Source organism: Ochotona princeps, chromosome 19, assembly GCF_030435755.1.
Source record: "Ochotona princeps isolate mOchPri1 chromosome 19, mOchPri1.hap1, whole genome shotgun sequence".
Lineage (NCBI taxonomy): Eukaryota > Metazoa > Chordata > Mammalia > Lagomorpha > Ochotonidae > Ochotona > Ochotona princeps.
In genome coordinates, this window is record NC_080850.1 from 9,223,177 (window position 1) to 9,242,248 (window position 19,072).

At 50.0% G+C, this 19,072-nt stretch overlaps 1 protein-coding gene across 1 annotated transcript in view; it reads right to left on the reverse strand.

Annotated features, from left to right (window-relative positions):
* Positions 1–9,567: 9,567 nt before the first annotated feature.
* The window catches only part of TENM2 (teneurin transmembrane protein 2), a 344,410-nt gene continuing 334,905 nt past the window's right edge, over positions 9,568–19,072 (reverse strand). Inside the window, exons 27-28 of the mRNA XM_058677877.1 lie at positions 12,169–12,299; positions 9,568–10,594 (exon numbers count right to left, since the gene is read on the reverse strand). Coding sequence (XP_058533860.1) covers positions 9,833–10,594; positions 12,169–12,299 — 893 coding nt within the window. The 3' untranslated portion in view covers positions 9,568–9,832. The remainder of the gene's footprint in view (positions 10,595–12,168; positions 12,300–19,072) is intronic.

Below are 19,072 nucleotides of genomic sequence, written 5' to 3' on the forward strand. Positions count from 1 at the left end.
CTGACTTTGTAATAAAATAAATAAATCTTAAAAAATAGATTTATTAGTTTGAAAGGAAGAGTTACAGAAAGAGGGGGACATTTTCTCTTTGCTGGTTTACTCCCCAAATAGTAGCAATGGCCATGACTGAACCTGGCTGATGTAGGAACTTTGCCTGGGTTCCACGTTTCATTCAGGGACCCACGCACTTGAACCATCCTCTACTGCTTTCCCTAGTGAATTACCATGGAATAGGATCAGAAGTGGAGCAGCCGGGGCTCGAAACGGCTCCCATATGGTATGCCATTGTTGCAGGTGGTGGGTGAATTTGCCATGGCACAGTGCTGGCAGGCTCTCACTTTTCACAGAATGGAGGCGGATAGTCCTCTGCACTTTGCTGACAGAAAACTGGGTTGCAGGGATGTTGTCCCAGACTTGCAGCAAGTGCCCGGGGGAGTAGGGCTTGAACCCCTGGCTGTGATGCCAGAGCTCATGTTCAAAGCCCTTTCCCCATATATCCCTCGGGAACAGGGACTGTCCCACAAGCAACCTTTGGAGGCCAAAGAGCAAGGCTACTTGAGGCCGTGTTCTCTCCCATACACAGTTTACACCACATTCTCCATGTTCCTTGGCCTGCCTCCCCTGTGTCCACTCCTGTGAACAGACGCAGTGATTGACAGCCACTGCCGGGATCCTGCTGGAGTGTTGGTCACAGCTCTCAACTCACATCCTCACTGCGCGTCTCACGCCTGTGACACTTCCAGAAACTACACATCCTGCACGCCCCGCGTGGCTCCTGGCATGAGTTCCTCATCTTCACACCTCGAGTTGCACCTTCACTCACACCTGGCCTATTTGCACTTTAAAGGCTCCTTGAAGCCTGTTTCCTACACTATCTTTGGCATTGCCATCCATCTCTCTCTGTCTCTCTCTCTCTCTCACACACACACACACACGATGAATTACGCCTGCAGGCACACAAGCAAACTACCACTTACCTGGGCATGCACTACACGCTCCCCTGCACTCCAGCAAACACTGGAATTGTGTTGTAATTCTACCTGCACGCACACCACATGCTGCTCATGAAACCCAACTCTTCGCACCTCCCCAGGCTCACTCATAGGCTCCATCTTTCCCTGGCCTATCCTCTCTTGCCCACACCCCAGTGGCACTGGCCTCACCTGCTACATGGACGAGACACACACCACCAAGGAGGACAGTCGGCAAAGGCAGGGTGACCACCTGACAGAGCTGTGCTGCTGAGAAGACACCACCTCCTCCAGGTAGCCCTCAAAGTCTGAGCAACTGGGGGGCTGATGGCTACCCATTCCCCTTCCCTATGGAGTTCAAAGCTGTGGCCTTAGTGCCTGCCCAGGGAAGACCATTCAGGTACCATCAGTTTCCAACAAAATACACTGGCCTGGGACAGGCACCATGGCATGATAAGTTAAGCCTCTGCCAGTGGTGCTTGTATCCCATATGAGTACCAGTTCAAGTCCTGGTTGCTCCACTTCCGATCCAGCTTCCTGCTAAAGGGCCTGTAGAAGCAGCAGAGGAAGGCCTGCATCCTTGGCCCCTGCATCCACTTGGGAGGTGCAGAACATGCTGCTGGCTTCTGGCTTCAGACTGGTCCAGTTCTGGCTATCGCAGTCATTTGGGGAATGAAATGGTAGATGTAAGATTTTTCTATCTTTCCTTCCCTCTTTATAAACCTGTCTTTTTAATTTAAAAAAAAATTGAATACATCTTAAAACAAAATCTGTCCTAAAAGGCTGTGTGACTCCAGGCCTGGGGACCAGACCAGAAAGAGAAAACCAAGGCTGACGGTGTTTGCGCAGGTTCCAGACTCTCCTCCATTTTGTTATTTTCTCCAGCACACTCTTGGCGGCTCGTCCCTGCAGCATACTCCTGGGTCTGTCTTGTGCTGCAGACCAAGCCCACAGCCCGGCGTTGGCCCAGGGGCACCCCAGAAGGTTTCCCTCAGGTGGGGGGCAGCTCTTCAGGAGCCCAAGGTGGAGGGGAGGCACTGAGGGAGGTGTTCAGTTCTGTCCTCCACATGCTTGGAGCATGAACTCAACGGCTGAGGAAGCTGGCGGGCCTGGGAGCCTAGGAGACTCCAGCCTGTGGGGCTGTACCTTGACCATGCTGAGTGCTGACACACCACCTGCCGAAGGACCCACGGGGTGGGGAGTGGGGAACCCAAGGGATCTTCCTATGGTAGCCTGCTGTCTGGGCCCTGCAGGTGCTAGGGAGAGGAGCCCAAACGGTGATTCCCATTGCCTCCCATGGGGACCTTGGTGATGTACAGGAAGCTGTCACCATCATGTGCACAGTGGGAGCTCCCTGGATCCTGGCAGGTGGAGGCCAGAGCTGCTGCCGAGCATCCCGCCCCACCCAGCACCGCTGCATAGTGGAGCTGATCTTCAGCATCTGCAGCACGGAGCTTGAGAAACGCCGCACTAGGAGTAGTAGCCAGGTCCAACAGGCGGGCTGCCTTCTGGCGACAGTGTGTGTCACAGCAACCTCTTGTTGCTCTTGCGGGGCTTGGGGCTTCCAGTGCCCCCACCCCAGAGGAAGGGAAACAGCTTCGGTGGGTGGGTGGTAGGAAGCCCAGAGGCCAGAGCTGCATGCATTCTTGGCTATTCAGGTATAATCCTGGTCCTCCCGTTGCTCTGTCCATGCACCTCCACGTTCTTTCTCGCAAATCCCTACCAGGGCAGAGCTAACTGTCCCTCCAGGGTGCAGTCTTCCTAGCACCTGCTATTATGCTGTTTCTGTGCTTGCTTGGCTGGCTCTCCCTGCCACTTCCCCCTACCTACCACATATGGCTGGGTTGGAATCCTGCTTGCGTCCCCATTACCTGGCTGTGTCTCCTAGGCACCCGGGATGAGACAGGCAGTACTTGCAGATGGAATGAACCATACTTGTGTGCAGGGCATACTTTGTCAGCATTCTTGGGAAGGCAGAGTGATGCTGCCCGGAGGCAGAAGCTGGTATGGGTTTCGCTTCTCCAGTCTTTGACATGGACAGACGCAGTGCAAGCCCCACAGTGGTTGACTTATAGCTGGTGGGGCAGACACCTCCACACTGGCTCCAGCTCAGAATCAAACATGCACGTATTTGAGAGAAGATGGAGTTAAGGGTTGTTAAGGGGGTGGCCAGGAACAGAGGGAGCTGATCAGGAGCAAGAATCTCTAGGTGGATGTGGCGCCATGGCTCAATTGGCTAATCCTCCCCCTGCAAATGCTGACATCTTAGATGGACACTGGTTCTAGCCCTGGCTGTTCCATTTCCAATCCAGCTCCCTACTTATGAACTGGGAAAGCAGTGGAGGAAGGTCCAAATCCTTGGGCCCCTACACCCATGGGGGAGACTCTGAAGCTACTCCTGGCTTCAGATTGACCTAACTTGGGCTGTTGTGGCCATGTGGGTAATGAACTAGCAGATAGAACATTTCTCTCTCACTCTCTCTCTTTCTGTAAATCTGCCTTTCAAATAAAAAATAACTACAATCTTACAAAAAGAAAGGTGTTGAGCTGGAGCTCCATTTTTAGTTTTCAACAATTCTTTGCCCTGTTATCAACATACCCATTTCACAGGGGGAAGGAAATCGAGGTTAAAGTGAAGGACAAGCATATATTTGTTTTTATTTTTCTCTGAAAAGTAATCAAAATACTATACCCTTTTCCCTTCACACTGGACCAGGCCCTGGCTAAGGACATTACCTATTACTTTGGTTAGTCCGTCTGAGTCATCTACAGTAGATATTCTTACTCCTATTCTCCAAGTGAGGAAAAGGAAGCTTGGAACACATGTGTGGAAATCTACCCAGACGAAGTGGTAGAGCTGCACAGGGAGTGCACCCTGACTGTCCCCAAGACAGCTTTCAGACCCTTGCTTCCGGATCCAATCCCCGGGTCTCCTTCAGAAACGCCCCGCTGGGCCAGGTGGTTCTGGTTCTTTAGCAGTGGCTTCAATCAGCAGGGGATGGCCAGCTCCAGGGAGATTTCCTGGGAAAGGCTGCCGCCTTGTGGCCAAACAGCAACTCAACATTTACCGGGAGGAGGAGGAGCAGGTTTGACAAGGCAGTGCTTTTGGGAACCAGTGAAAGCTGCAGGGGGCGGGTACACCCTGAGGCCGCCGCCTGAGGATGGCACTTTTGGTTTAAGTGGAGGGACGGAGGCAGGGTGAGGAAGAAGAGATGCTGGTGGAGTGCTTGGTGTCTTCCCCTTGGTGTTTCTGCCACCGTGCACACTGTCTCTAACTCCGAGGTCCCAGAACCTGTCCTGAGTCCCAGCCTGCTGCACAACCTCCTATGCTCTGGCTCTCCCCTGCCCCTGCCTTCCACCTGCTGTTCTAACCATCGGACATTGTAGTCACATTTGTCTGTTTTAGCAGAACCCCACTTAGGTGCCTCATGTCCTGGTGGGCCAAAGCCCGGCATCTCAGCCTGATGTGCCTTCCCGCCTCTCTGAGTGGTCCCACTCAGGCCCCAGCCTTTAGCCCGGCTCTCATCTGGCACTTCGCAGCGCCTGCAGATCAGGGCCTGTTCCCAAGATCCTGGCCTTGTCCTGGGAGTGACCTACACAAAGCTCCCCGGGTGATTCTTAGAGCAGCCCCTGCTGCCCACTGACCTTCCCGGCAGCCGGCATGCCCTCCTGCAGCCTCTGTTCTCACTGCAGTCCACGGTCCCTGGCTGCGGTCCTCACACCTCTCAGCACCACACTCAGATGCTCGTGGGGGAAGACTCATGACCCTCAGCTCTGTGCTTCTCGTTCTTGTCGTCATTTCCATGCCAGCCCTGACCCACTGGGCTCCACACTCTGGCCCGTGAGCTTGCTCCGGCGGACGCCTAGGAGTTAATTACTTTCAGACTCGCAGCTTCAGGCTCAGAGTCAACGCTCAGTGACGGTGACTCTAGACAAATAACCCAAAGAGCGTCACCTTGGCCAGACATCCGTTCTCTGTGCTGCTAAGACTGTCACCCTTACTGGGAAGCCCTCTTGGCCATGATGGAGGGTCGCCCCCTGACCGTGGAGCGGGGTGGCATCAAGGTGTCCCCTCCAGCCTCCCTCACAGCTGTGTCTAATTGTCTTCCCCTGCATCCAAACAAGGATAAAATCAGTAACAATGAAGGGCCCCCTGGACATGTGGGGGTTTATCCGTGGAGTCCACTAACTGTGCAATAAAGCCTTCCGTCCGTATTGAACATGCACCCACTCCTCTGACCGCCACCATGGTTCCCTCAACCATATATTGCCACGCTATCCTGGCATTCTACGTGTCTGTTCTATAAAGTAAGCAACAGACACCCGCCAGGGTCCTGGCACACTTATGCACAGCCCAAGCAACGAGAACTCCATTCTGAGCAAGGGACTTGGGCATCTGCTCCTCTTGGCACACCTGCCCAGGGATACCGAGGGGCATCCGAGTTTCCTGTCCCTCAGCACACCTGCTCTCTTCCCTGTGACACACAGGGGACAGGAGTGAGACGAGCCTGGCTTGTGCTTCCTGAGTTAGCGATATGGGCCCTCTGTGATAGCCCAGGCCGCTCCCCAGCCTCCCCTGGGAAGCAGTTCAGGAGCATTCCCAGACTGAGTCGGGGGGACTGTTTCCATGAGCCCGCTTGAACAGTGCTGCCTTTCCAGAGAGATCCACAGCTGACCACACTTCCTGATCATTCCAGACTCCCAGAGAGGAATTCTACCTCCACCCCTCCCCTCAGGGCCCTGTTTGCCTTCCCCATGTGCAGTGAGGGCCCGGGGCTGGCCTGGGAGCATCAGCAAACTCACAGAGAATCCAAAAAGTGTTGACCCTAAAATGGAAGACGGTTCTGGCTGCAGCAAAACCCTGGGGACCTGCGTTACTCCTGTGACACATAATGTGGCCTGGCCTTTGGTCTACCTGCCTCTCCTTTCCCCACAAGAGGCTGGAGAGGCCGCTGGCTGCTGGCCTGGGTGCAGCGCCCTGCACGGCATGAACCTCAGCCCGATGTACCACAGAGCTGAATCCCCTCCAAGCTCCCGCTGCCGTGGATTTGTGCTCTCCACACAACCAGCCCAGGCTGCTCTCACACTGCTTCTCCAAGCACTCCTGATGGCCAGGCCGAGAAGAGTAGACAGCAGCGCTGGCCCCGAGCACACAGTCCTGCCTCCCCAGCCCAGACTCACCGTGCTGTTGGCTGTCGCTTCTCCGGAGGCTCCTCCTGTTGCACGATAAATCCAGGCTTGTTCCACTGCATTGCTAACGGGGCACAGGTTTGGAGCAGGGAGCCCTGCTTGTCTCCCCATCCCGTTCCTCCCCTTCAGGGCCACTGTATGACCCGAAGGCAGAGTTAACACAGTCCACAAATGGCGTCTCAGCCGGAAGCACACACCAGACTTCCAGTAGAGGGCTGGACCCTCGCCGTGGCTGGGCTTGCACCTGACTCCACCCCCTCCCAGCTGGAGGTACTCACTCAGCTTCAGCATCCTCACCTGCAAGGATCAAAGAAGCTTCTCACTCAGACGGAGTCCAGGCTTTCCTACGGCGTCCATTTCCCCTTCTGTAGTTGAAATTAACTTTATCTCTGCTCGGTGGCCACCTCGGCCTCTTCCTTCATCTCGCTGGATGACCGCTACCTCCACCTGTTCTCTATGCTTTATCTAGATCCTTTGTTGTTGAAATTAAAATGAATGTCCTCTTGTTCCTTCTAATGTTAAAAAAGAGGCCAGTTTCTGAACCTTCTGATTCCCTTCTACATTCTGCCCTAAGCAACCACCTTACATACTGTTGACCGACTCTGCTTCTACCACAGTCCCTCTGCACACGTGCCCTCGGTCTAGAACATGCTCCTATCTCCCTTTCATAGTTTGCTATGAGATCCGTCTTCTACCATGCTGGTTCACTCCCCAATGGCCACAACAACCACACAGGCTGCTGGCATCACAAGTGGCAGATGCATCCCCTGAGGACGCCCTGGGCCTCAACAATTCTTGTGACATCCTCACTTTAGGTCCCATCTCCCAGCAGAGGTTCCTATGGCTGCAAAAGTCTATTCTTGGTGTTCACTGCCCTTATTTATTTGAAAGACAGAGATTTCCTCCCAGCTGGGTTCACTCCCCCAAATGCCCACGATGACCAGCAAGGTGTAAAGCTGGAAAACAGAAATTTAACCCAAGCTTCTCATGAGTGGATTCAACCATGTGAGCTCACACTGCTGCATGCTGGGGTGTCCATTAGCAAGCAGCTGGAGTCACCAGTTGGAAAACAGAGTTGAACCCATCTGCTGCTGTGGGGTGTGGGTGCCCCCACCAGCATCTTAGCTGCTAAGGCCAAACACTTGCCCCCTGTTCTCCTATTTTCACTTCTTAGCATCATCATCCTCTATCATTCACCCACTCCCCTGAGCAGAATGCCACAAGGCAAGAACCCATGTTTGTGTCTACATACCTCTTTGCTTCCAGAGCCTAGCACATGACTTGGAACTGTTGAATGCATGAAAGGTAACGATGCAATGAAAATATTGCATGTATACCTTTAGCATACGTTGGCATGAAAGAAGCACCTACAAATATCAGCCACTAAGGATAATGCTATCATTCTAACCTCAGGAGCACTGTAAAACAAAAAGTCATCAAAACCCAAAGTTCTCTTCTTGCTGGAGCTGCTGCAAGAGTGCACGTTTGAAGGTTACGTTGATCTAGCCTATGCATGTGCGCGTGCACACACACACACACACAGAGTTACATACACAAGCACACCAAAGCTGCTCTTCCAATGTACTGTCTTGCCCTTCCATTTCCTGTCAGTGTCTTGGTTATGGTGGCAGGGAGAAGCCAGAGCATTCCAGGTGGGCTGGAAGGATGTGCGTGTGCAAGGGCTGGCCTGTGGGTCCTCACGGCCCTCTAGCCCTGGGTCCAGCCTCTTCTCCCCACGTGTCCACACACAGACAGGAGCTGCCGATGCCAGCAGAGGTGGCCCCAGAGTCACTGCAGCCCCGAAGCGTCTCACCAAAGCTGCTGCAAGTGTCCAAGACACACACTGAGCATTCCCTAATCCCCGAACCTCAAAGTCCAAGACCTCGTGAGCCGCTGCCAGATGCCACAAGCAGAAAATTGCATGTCATGAAATTTCATTCCATGCATACATGACGCCAAATAGTATAGGGAGTCACCTGGAGGCCATGCGCATAGGTACATGTGAACTGTAAATGAATGTTGTGTTTAGACTCGGATCCTAGTGCCACAAGAGCTCATGATGTATATTCAAACATTCCAAATTCCACAAAATATCCAGAAATCAACAGCACTGCTGGGCTCCAGCATCCTGGATGGGGGATCCCCAGCGCGCACCAGCTCGGCCTCCAGGGATCTCGGCAGCTGTTTGCCAACACCATTTGCCTCTTCTCCTCTCAAAGCAGTTCCACAGAAGACCAGCGTGTCCACAGGAGTTTTAGAGACTTTATTTATGTATAAACAATTTAAACACTTTGCCATAAATTATCTTTGCCTGTCCCTAGTCTTTGCTTAGCAGCAAATTAAAATTAATATAAAAACTCGATGAACAATTCATACATGTATATTACAAAAAAGTTTCTGTACCAAAGTTCTTATTAGACTTTTTTCTTTTTTTTTTCCCATTTTTAAATTTTTTTGTTTTTTTTTTTTTAATTTTTATTTTCTCTCCTCGTGGTGACTGTCATGTGATTGTCTCAGTTTCTGGACCAAACAAACACACTAAGAATTTTAAATCTGAAACAGTGATTGTGCCTACGGCTTATATATGTACAGGGTGATCGGAAGTGGTACCTGTTAGCGAAAGTGTCACAACGCCGCACCTCTACCATAACTGGCACCCACGAACTACGGAATCTAAACAGACTACACCCTGTAACTGCGTATTACTGTCCACAATGGAATTCTCCAAAGACAAGAGAGTATGGAATTTATCTGCAGTGAGTACAGCCACCGTTCTGAATTAAATTTTACACTCTGCGCTCAGATAAATTAGCTCAGGCCAGACTAAGCGGGGTCCTGAGAGTTAAGTGCTGGATGGTATTACTTCGCTTTGATTTCGGATATGAATTGCTTTTCTTTTCTTTTTTTTTTTAATTCTCTGTTTTGTTTCTGTTTCTTCAAAAAGTATTTTCCAGTGCTCACTCCTCCACTTGACCCCCCCTCCCCAGGCGCTACACACAAATGACCCCCAAAGTTGTGTTTTTGATGCACCTGTATTTGCTTAAACGAAACATCTGAAGTCTTTGTCCCACAAGCAGTCTGAATTGTCATCTTCTGCTGGTCTGGGGACGCCGGGCCGTCATGGGTCTGTTATCCGTGTCGCTCCCGTGTGAATGAGTGAGGTAATAGGATGTGAGGCTTTCTTCTCTTCATTTCTTTTTCCCGGTGGATGGGATTTTTTTGTTGTTGTTGTTGGTTTACTTTTTGTTGTCTTTTTTTTTTTTTTTTGTCCCTTTGTTCCTTTCGGACATTTTGGCGTCTCTGTTTTGTTGTGTGTGTGTGTGTGTGTGTGTGTGAGACCCAGAACAAGTGGGTCGTAGGTGAGGGGAACTTGGAATGTCGTGTGAGTGTGTGTGTGTGTGTGTGTGTGTGTGTCTGTGTGCGTGTTCATTCATCCGTTTGCTTTGTTGTCCACAGAATTTTTTTCAGCCGGGCTCTGGTCGACTTCGGGATGAGGGACTTGGCGCTGAGACAGTAGCATTGGAACTCAAAAAATGTGAGCTTTCTTGCCACTTGGTTTCCCGAAGCAGCCCGGCTTCAGGCCCCTGTTTACGGCTTCATCTCCTTAGGAGAGGAGATAACAGTTACTCCCGCCCAGCCACCCAGACGAGGGATGGCAGTAGGTGATTTTGTTACCTCTTTCCCATCTCATTCTGTCTTAGAAACTGGATGTTGCTGCTGCTGTCCGCCAGCTCGGGGTACTGCTCCACCGGCAGCACGTAGTACCCCTCGTACCCCTGTACGCGGCCCGTGCTTAGAAGCTGCTGCTTCTCGCCCTCAGTCCACAGGCGACTGCCCTCTCGCCCGTCCCTGGCTTTCTGCTGCTCCTTGGCCCAGGCCGTGCCCAGGGCCCTCTGTCTCGCCTGGTCCAGGACGCGGGCTTTTTCTTCATCTAGGGTGTCAGGGGTGAGGCCGTAGCGGATGCTGAGCAGCAGCGTGGAGTACTGAAATTCGATGTTGGTGAACCTTCGAGTCCTGCCGTTGACCAGCAGTGTGGGCTGTGACACGGTCACGTTCACCCCACTCTCCAGCACCTTGCGGCCGATGGTGGTGCCCAACGTGACCAGGTCGCTGTCGGCCGCGCCGATCTTCACGAAGTAGTGGGTGTCTTTGCCCTCGATGCTGTAGTGCATCTTGTCTAGGTAGTAGGCGTTGTTCAGCACCGACGCCACCTTGCGGCTGTCCTCGCTGGCGATGCTGGACACGCCGGTGGTCACCCGCCCTTCTTTGATGGCAAACATGATACCCTTGCCGATGATGGGGGTGGTGGTGGCGAACCAGTGGCCGGCCTTCTCTCGGATGCTGGCGTGGAGCTTTTTGGAGATGACCTGCCCTTCCAGAGCCAAGAAGGCCTGGTTGTGTCTCTCTGTGGTCTGCTGGACACCTGTGATGAGCTGTGGGCAGAAGGAAACACAGACGGCTGAGGAGGGTGGGCTGGGCGAGCTGTTGCGGGGACTGGGAGACTGAGCAAAAGAGAATCAGAACCGGAAGGCTTCTGTCATAGCTAGCACTGCATCTGTACTGATGATGTACAAGTACGGTCCTGCCATTTGGAACCAAGGCAGGAGAGCAGGTGGGCTGCTTACCAGCGCTCTGATAGTATGGATGGAGCCCTTCGCAACCATGCCACCAACTACAAGGATAGAGAAAGACCTCCGTAGCTCCTGCATTCAGGCTTATACACTCAGCACACCTTACTACCCTGATGAACTGGCAGCTGCCTCTCACACTTCAGCCCCAGGGGTCGTCCTGAGCCAAGGGTGTTGGCTAGAACCACTGTAGAGCCCACGGCTGTGACCTAGAATGCTCTGAGGCCATTGCGGGGGGTGGTTATTTTACTTCCCTGGGTTAAAAAATTGCCATTAAAGGATGGCCAGAGGAGAGGATCTCCCTCCAACCTCTGCCCCACCCCAGGACACCTGGGTTAGAGAGGCAGAATCACCATGCTGTAGGCCCATATAGTCAGAGACTGAATATTAACAACACTCCTTAGGAGATCGGCATGCCTGGTCATGTTTGAGAAGCATGGTGCTCAGAGATTGCACTTGGAGAGACAGAGGAGTCTCCCTCGGGTTCGAGTCCATTGGTTTGGATTCCAGTCCTGGTTCTGTGCAGGCCTAAAATCACCATTACTTTCCTGGCCTGGAGTTCTCCACTCAGAAATTCCCACACGTCTCAACTGGCCACTGGGGCCCAGGCTAGGATAATGGAAGAGGCGGTGTGTGGGGAAGTAATAGTGCTTAGATCAATGAGAGAAACAATGGCTGCTCATCCGCGGAGTGGTCCCCAGGGGCAGGACAGAGAGGATGCAGCTCTTAATTACCCAGCAGTGCCTCTTTGCTTCTCCACTGCCACCCAGTCCAGACCCTTGGCTGGGATGTTTCTGATGCTGACCAAGCCGGGCAGCAGAGCCGCAGCGAGGGCTCCCTGAACACAGATGCCCAACCTGCCCATCTCACTGGGGCAGCTGTCTCAGTTGCATTCAAATTGAAACCGACCTCCCTTCCATCATCACAGCAAGACCCGAGCTCAAATTATCTTCTGAAAACTCAATCTGTACATATTTGGGCCATAAAGCGCTGAGGTTTTATGTGGGGCATAAAAATGTACTTTAATGGGACAGAAACTGCAAACCACTGTTTTATTACATACCATAAAAGCTGAAAGGGTTATGTGCTTAGAGGCAGTGCAGATGGTAGGTTGCTGCTAGATTTCTCTGGACTGTTGTTAATCAAGGACTGACTCAAGGGTACACACTGAACAGATAATGATAGCACAATTAAGGTAATAATTGAGATTGGGAAGACATATGTGCTGTGCCAGGTGGATGACAGCACTGACACTTGCTTTCCCAGGGCAATCTCAATGTCTCTGCACCTTTTATACCCAGCTCCAGTGTTTCCCTCTGCTGACATGCCCTTGGCTCACATCACATTCCTTCAGACACTTGGCAGGAACCCCTGCTTACCTGTCCATTTTCACTCGCTTGACTCTCTGATAATTCATAAGGAGGAGGCACGAAATACATTTTGGCTCTTGGGAAGCCAGGAATTATGTTGCTAAGCTGAAATCCAAACATCACGAGCCAGCTTTTCACATCTGTGGTGGAAACAAAAAAAAAAAAATTTTTTTTTTTAAGGCGGCAGCAGGGCTTACAGACAGAACACTGTAAAATGGGTGGTTGTATGTGGTGTCCAACAAGAGAGGGAGCTGTGACCATAGCACAGGTCTAGACTCGGAGCTTCTTTATGTGGGTTCTAGGAAACATATCGTTTCAGACTTGGCCAACTGGTAGCCATCATTGGATATTAAGAAGGCCATGCTGCCATAAAACTGATCAAACTTCAGATCACTTATTGGGTGACTTTCGGGGCAGGTTCCTATCCCTGTTTAAGCCCCAGGTGTCTTGGCTATGGATTAAGATGAAGACTGTCCCAAGATCTCACAGAAATACTGAGAAGGTCAAAGGAATAAAAAAAAAAAATCCATAAAAAAGACTGGCTCAAGGACAGCTTTAAACATTTGAATGTCATCACTTGGAAGGTATTTAAGGAGAATACCTATGAAAGACCAGGCCAAGTGTTAAGAGTGAGAAATACCATGTTCAGTGAGCGTGGTCTGTGATGGTCATTATTACTGTGTGGAGCATTGGGAACAGGGATGCTGCCCTGGGGCTGGCTCACCATGGAGTGGATTCCAAGGACTAGACATGAATGTGAGGTGCTGTTTTCTGACCCTGGAAACCCATTGATCCAATTGTCAGGAAAGAACTCCGCATGCTCAGAGTAAACCAGCTCTTTCTGACTTGAGTAGAGGTTGAGTCCTGTGTACTGGCAAATCCACGTGCTGTGGCACATGTCCTGCCTGTTCTCTATTGAATGGCCCAGGTGCTCTGTGTATGCCTGCCTCTCCCAGGCATCCTCCTCCATGTACAGTCACTAACAATGGAATGCCCCAGATTCAGTCTATGAACTGCATTTTCACCTTCTCCATACATGATCATACTGAATTAATTCAACCTCATGGCTCTTCCCCCGTTCTTGCCCCATCTCTGCCTGACTCCCCCTGTACTCTCTGTAATTCACATTTGTCATGAGGAGATGCTCCTATGATTCCTATCTCTTCTCTGATGGTTCCTTTCCATGTTCATTCTAATGGAAATGATCTCTCCTTCCAGATGGATGGTCTCCCTGCTTACTCTGTCGTTGCTGCAGCTGCAGGTACAGTCCTCCCTCGTGGCAGGCCTTACTGATTCCACTTGCACTTCTGGAATCTTTCGCTTCTCCTCCACTGTCTTTACCTCCATCTCTGTTCCTGAACTGGTTCTTAATGAGTTCACTGTCCAGGAAGTTGATCTTCCTCTCCTCCTGACCTCTGAGTTCTGTGGCCCCCTCTCCTTGGTGCTCCCACTCAGTCTCACACTTGTGCTCTGGCCCTGGCATCATGGGTAATTCTGATCTCTTCATTTTGTTAGAAAAGGACACTCACAGTTCTTCAGTCTCTCCTTCCTGCCAGGACCTTTCTCCCTTTGCCCTGTCCCTCAACTGTCTGCTCCTTTTTGTCTTACCCAGCATCTGTTGCATGGCCTATCACTGGACTCAGTCCTTGGGTTTAGTCACATCCCTTGTTCCTTTCTTACTTCCTCCTACTTGCTTGGTAAGATCAGAATGTTGGCTGTACACAGTTCTCTCACTCTTCTATGTTTGCTTCTTCCTGAAAATCTTTTTTTCTCTCTTTAAAAAAAGATTTATGGGCCTGGCGTGATAGCTCAATGGCTAAATCATCCTCTTGCAAACACAGGGATTCTTTCACCCTGGTTCATGTCCCAGCTATTTTGCTTCTCACCCAGTTGCATGCTTGTGGCCTGGGAAAGCAGTGAAGGATGGCCCAAAGCCTTGGGACCCATGGGAGACCCAGAAGAAGCTCCACTACCCCACTAACAATGGAATGCCCCAGATTCAGTCGATGGATTGTGTTTCCACCTTCTCCATGCATGATCAAACTGATTTAATTGAACCTTACAGCTCAAGCACCATCTCCATGCTGACTCCATAGTTGGTACCTCCAGCTTCAATCACTGCCTGAACTCTGAGCTTGTATAGCTAAGACATTTCAAATTTAGTATGTTGAAAACTGAACTCCTAATCTTTATCCCAAACCTACCTGGCTCATTGTCTTTTCAATCACATCCTCTGAGTGACTCTCCAAATTCCTACAACAGTTGGGTTTGGGTCTGGGTGAGAACTCAATCCAGCTATCCCACATGGGTGATGGTTACCCAAGGAACTGAACCACTATTGCAGTCTCCCAAGGTCTGCATTTGCAGGAAGCTGCATTCAGGAATCAGAGAGGGGAATCAAATCCAGGAACACTAGTACAGAATACGGGCAATGAAGGCATGAAATCAGAGTCATAGCCAGTGAGCTAAGACCCATCACTGTGGTCCCAATGTGATGGCCTAGCAGTTAAAGTCCTTGCCTTGAACATGCTGGGATCCCATATGGATGCTGGTTCTAATCCCCAGCAGACCTGCTTCCTATCCAGCTCCCTGCCTGTGGCCTGGGAATGTAGTTGAGGACAGCCCAGGGCTTTGGAACCCTGCACCCATGTGGGAGACGAGGAGGAGGCTCCTGGCTCCTGGCCCCTGGCTTCGGATTGGTTCAGCTCCAGCCATTGCAGCCGCTTGGGTAGTGAACCATTGGATGAAATTCTTTCTCTTTGTCTCTCCTCCTCTCTGTATACCTGCCTTTCCAATAAAAATAAATAAATCTTAAAAAAACAAGACCCATCACTGTGATGTTTCTTGAATGTGGCAACTTCACCTCGGGGCCTGACCCCATTGTCTTTCTGCCCAGCATATTCTTCCTTAAAATTGTTCTCTGTTTCTTACTCTTAATTCTTGCTCTGATGCTGCCTCTGGCCTGAAGTCAAACCCAACCACCACACTGAAAGCCCATTCCTTTTTCTTCAATCCTATCAATCCCCAATCCTTTGATCCTGCTCTGATTGCCCCCTCCCAGTATCACCTCCCAACATGTGGTAACACTTGGTTGATGTCTCTTGCCTGTCTCCCTCAATAAGAACGTGAGATACACCAGGACATGCAGTTAACCAGTCTCCTCTCCCACCTCCCCTGCCTGGATGTCTCCCCAAATCCTACGATACCCAGCACTAAACAGGTGCTCAGTAAGTATCTATGAAGTCAGTACTGAACATCCGTGGACAGTTACCCTAACCGATGTAGCTCCACCTGCCCAACAAATGTTTCTGAGGGGACAAAGGAATAGTTACCTCCTGTCCTGGCACTGCTACAGGAGATATAACCTTGACTTTGCCTTAGACATTTAAATATATGAGAGTCTGCTAAGAGGAGACGGAATCTGGAATCCTTGGCTCTTCCTTTCCTTGGGCACAGCTTAGTAGCTGGTATGCTTAGGTAACACGTACATTAGCAAAAGCCTATTTAGGAGTCATTTAAGAACGCAGGGGTCTCCGGAAAGTTTATGAAGAATGTGTGTTATGGAAAAATTGTTCATGGGTTTCAAACTTTTAAAAAATTACCTTTGAATTCCATTGATCCATGAGCCTTTCAAGTACCCTTGCATAGGTTTGAAACTCTTTTAATGTGCTAATATCAAGCAGAAAGATGCCAGGATTTAAGCTGATAGTACTTGTGTATTTGCGGAAGATCTCCTATATGCCAGGTAGGCCACTGGGTGCTGATTACCCAAATCATAGATAGCCATGACTATGTCACTTTTTGGTCCTATCTTGGTAGAGTCTATTGTTACTTTTTTATTCACTGATTTAAAAAATGCCATTTCCACACAGGCAAATCCATTTTTAAAAATAGCTCTAGAGGCTGGTGTTGTGGCATAGCAAGAAAAACCACTGCCTGTTATGCCAGCATCCCATATGGGCCTCTGTTTATGTCCTGGCTGTAATACATCCAGTCCAGATACCTGCCAATGATCTGGGCAAGCAGTGGAATATGGCCCAAGTGCTTGGGCCTCTGCTGCCCACATGGGAAACCTGGCTGCAGCCTCTGGTTCCTGGTGTCAGCCTGGCCCAGCCCTGGCTCTTGTGGCCATCTGCGGAGTAAACCAGCAGATGGAAGAGCTCTTTCTCTCCTCTCTATCAACACTGACTTTCCAAAACAAACAAATCTTTTTTAAAAAAGTAGTTTTATAGTACTACCATAAATGAGAAGGTAGATCCACTTGTCAAGAGAATATCAAGTTAAAACCATGAAAACAAAATCATGTCTTTAAATCAGAGCCTGATTTTGTGACCTGCTATGGAGGGACTCTTACAGCAGCTCTCACTATGGGAAAAGGTGATTAGAAGTGTTAATGAAGTGTTAAATACATACCAACACCAAGAGGGGATGGAATTGGGAGAATTAAGAGTGCACTGAACAGTACATTGAGAACTGACTTCCTGATCCGTGTTCCTGATTTCTATACTATGCAACATCCTTTCATCTCTCTGGACAGTGCGTGTGGGGAATTTCAAGGGCGCCAAGAGACGCTCTCCCCATCGTGGTGATCTTTTTCCTCCAGAGCTCTCTGCCTCTCCCTAGTCAGTAACCCTTCCCAAAGGAGGTAGGCAGTGAGAGGCAAAGCTAAGAAGGTCCTGCAGCTGGGAATATGAACATCTCTTCACATTTTTGTTGCTCATGTGTATTTCTCCTTTTGAGATATGTCAGATCCTTTGCCATCTTCTTTCCTGGGCTGGTGTTTTTTGTTTGCTTGCTATCACTGAGCTTTTCTGAGTTCCTTATATATTCTGCATATTAATCTTTGGTTGGATGCATCATCTGCAAATACTTTGTCCATTTCTGTTGGTGTCCCTTTTGTTTCCTTTACTGTACCAAAGCTTCTTTGGTGTGGCTTTTGCTGCCTACTGTGGAAGCTAAAAATAAAAGTTGACCTGTATTTGAAATAGTGATCACTAGAGGCTGGGAAAGATGCAGGGGGGCGGTGAAAATAGAAGGAAAGTTGACTAATGGGCACTGAAACTCAGAAGTAGTATGTTCTAGTAGTACAGCAGAGTGGGGTGACTATGGATCATGATTCCATATTAAATGATCATCAAAGAAATGGAACAGAGGAGCTAGTGGGCTGCAAATGGGCAGAGATGGTCTGGTAGGATCAGCTTGTGCTGGACACATGGGTCCACCACATTTTGCATTGTGACCAGGAAGGTATTATATATAAGGATCACAAACTCATAAAAATGTAAAACAATAAAGAATCAGAACCAGTACTGTGCCACAGTGGGGGAGCTTCTGCTTGTGACATTAGCAGAGCATATGGGCACTGGTGTGAGTCTTGGCTGCTCCACTTCCAACCCAGCAATTTGCTGACGTGCCCGAGAAAGCAGTGAAGGATGGTCCAGGTGCTTAGGCCCCTGCATCCACATAGAGACAGTGAAGAAGCTTCTGTCTCCTGGGTTTGATCTGGTCCAGCCCTGGTTGTTGCTGTTATTTGGGGAATGAAGACCCCCACCCCACCTCTCTCTAGCTCTTTATTTTTAATCTTTTAAAATAATAAAGGATGGAAGCCTTTGAGACCAGGAATGTTCATGGCCACGCTCGGAAACAGTAATAGCGTATGCCATCCTGCTCCTCCTCTCCACCTGAATGCCTTCTTTTGAGCGTTACTTGGGCTTTGTTCCAGAGGGTGAGCCAATGCTAAAATGCTCATTCACGTTTGCTCACTGCTTCCTCAACTCTGCAGAAGGCACTTCTGGATTACATAAACACCCCTCCTCCTGGTGAAGTAGTTGGTGTTATCCCATGACAGGCTTCCTAAACAGTCTGTTGAGAGGAAATCATTTAGGCAGGAGCTGGCGATGTGGTCCCTCCTAATAGCTCATTACTCGCTTTGCCTTACGTTCCTCCCAGCATGAGGTGATGCTGTCGCTGCCGCCGCCATGTGCACTGCCTTGGAAGGCTCTGTCAGCACAGCACCTTGGGGTGTGAAGTGTAAATACAAGCTGAGGGTAGTGTGAGAAGGAGCTTACATCTTCCTTTTTACTTAGAGGAATGAGACCTGGCAAAACGCGACTTTCAGCCCAAGCATGCATGGAGTTCTAAGTACAAGAACCCAGGAGGGAGAAAAGATGGAGGAGAACCATTACTCCTCAAGGACTACTTCTAGAAGGTTCTCTAAATTCTATTGTATCTGGAGTTTCTGGTTTGCTGAATCAATGCTACTTGGAGCAGAGTTTGAATCTACTTTGAGGTGGCCTGGAGATAGTGGTGTATCCTTTATGCACAATCCATGTCCAGTGCATAGTTATTCACATGTAAAATGATGTATATATTGCTGAGCCTTCGCTCTTTGCTGAAACTTGTCATATTAGCCCTACTCTAGGATCCTCACTATCTTGCAGAAGAAGAAGCTAAGGCTCTGAAAGGTTAAGACAGTGCTCCAATGGGTCTGGCACAGTAGCCTAGTGCCTAAAGGCCTCGCCTTGCATGCACCAGAATCCCATATGGGCATCGGTTCTAATCCCAACAGCCACACTTCCCATCCAGCTCCCTGCTTGTGACCTGGGAAAGCAGTTGAGGATGACCCAGGGCTTTGGAACCCTGCACCCACATGGGAGACCTGGAAGAGGCTCCGGGCTCCTGACTTCAGATTGGCATAGCTCCAGGTAACTCAGCAGGTGACTGGTATTCCAACAAGTGCTCAGATTCTGACAGCAGAGGGAGTGGCTGTGAAGCAGAGCTCTGGGCAGGGCACAGCCAATGCACCCTGGACTGAGTGGTGTCCAGAAGTGTTAAAACTGGAACAGTCCAGAGCCTGAAGGATTGCTGTGGGGCAGCCTTTCTCCCCTTACTGTCTTCATGGTTTTTCTTTGCT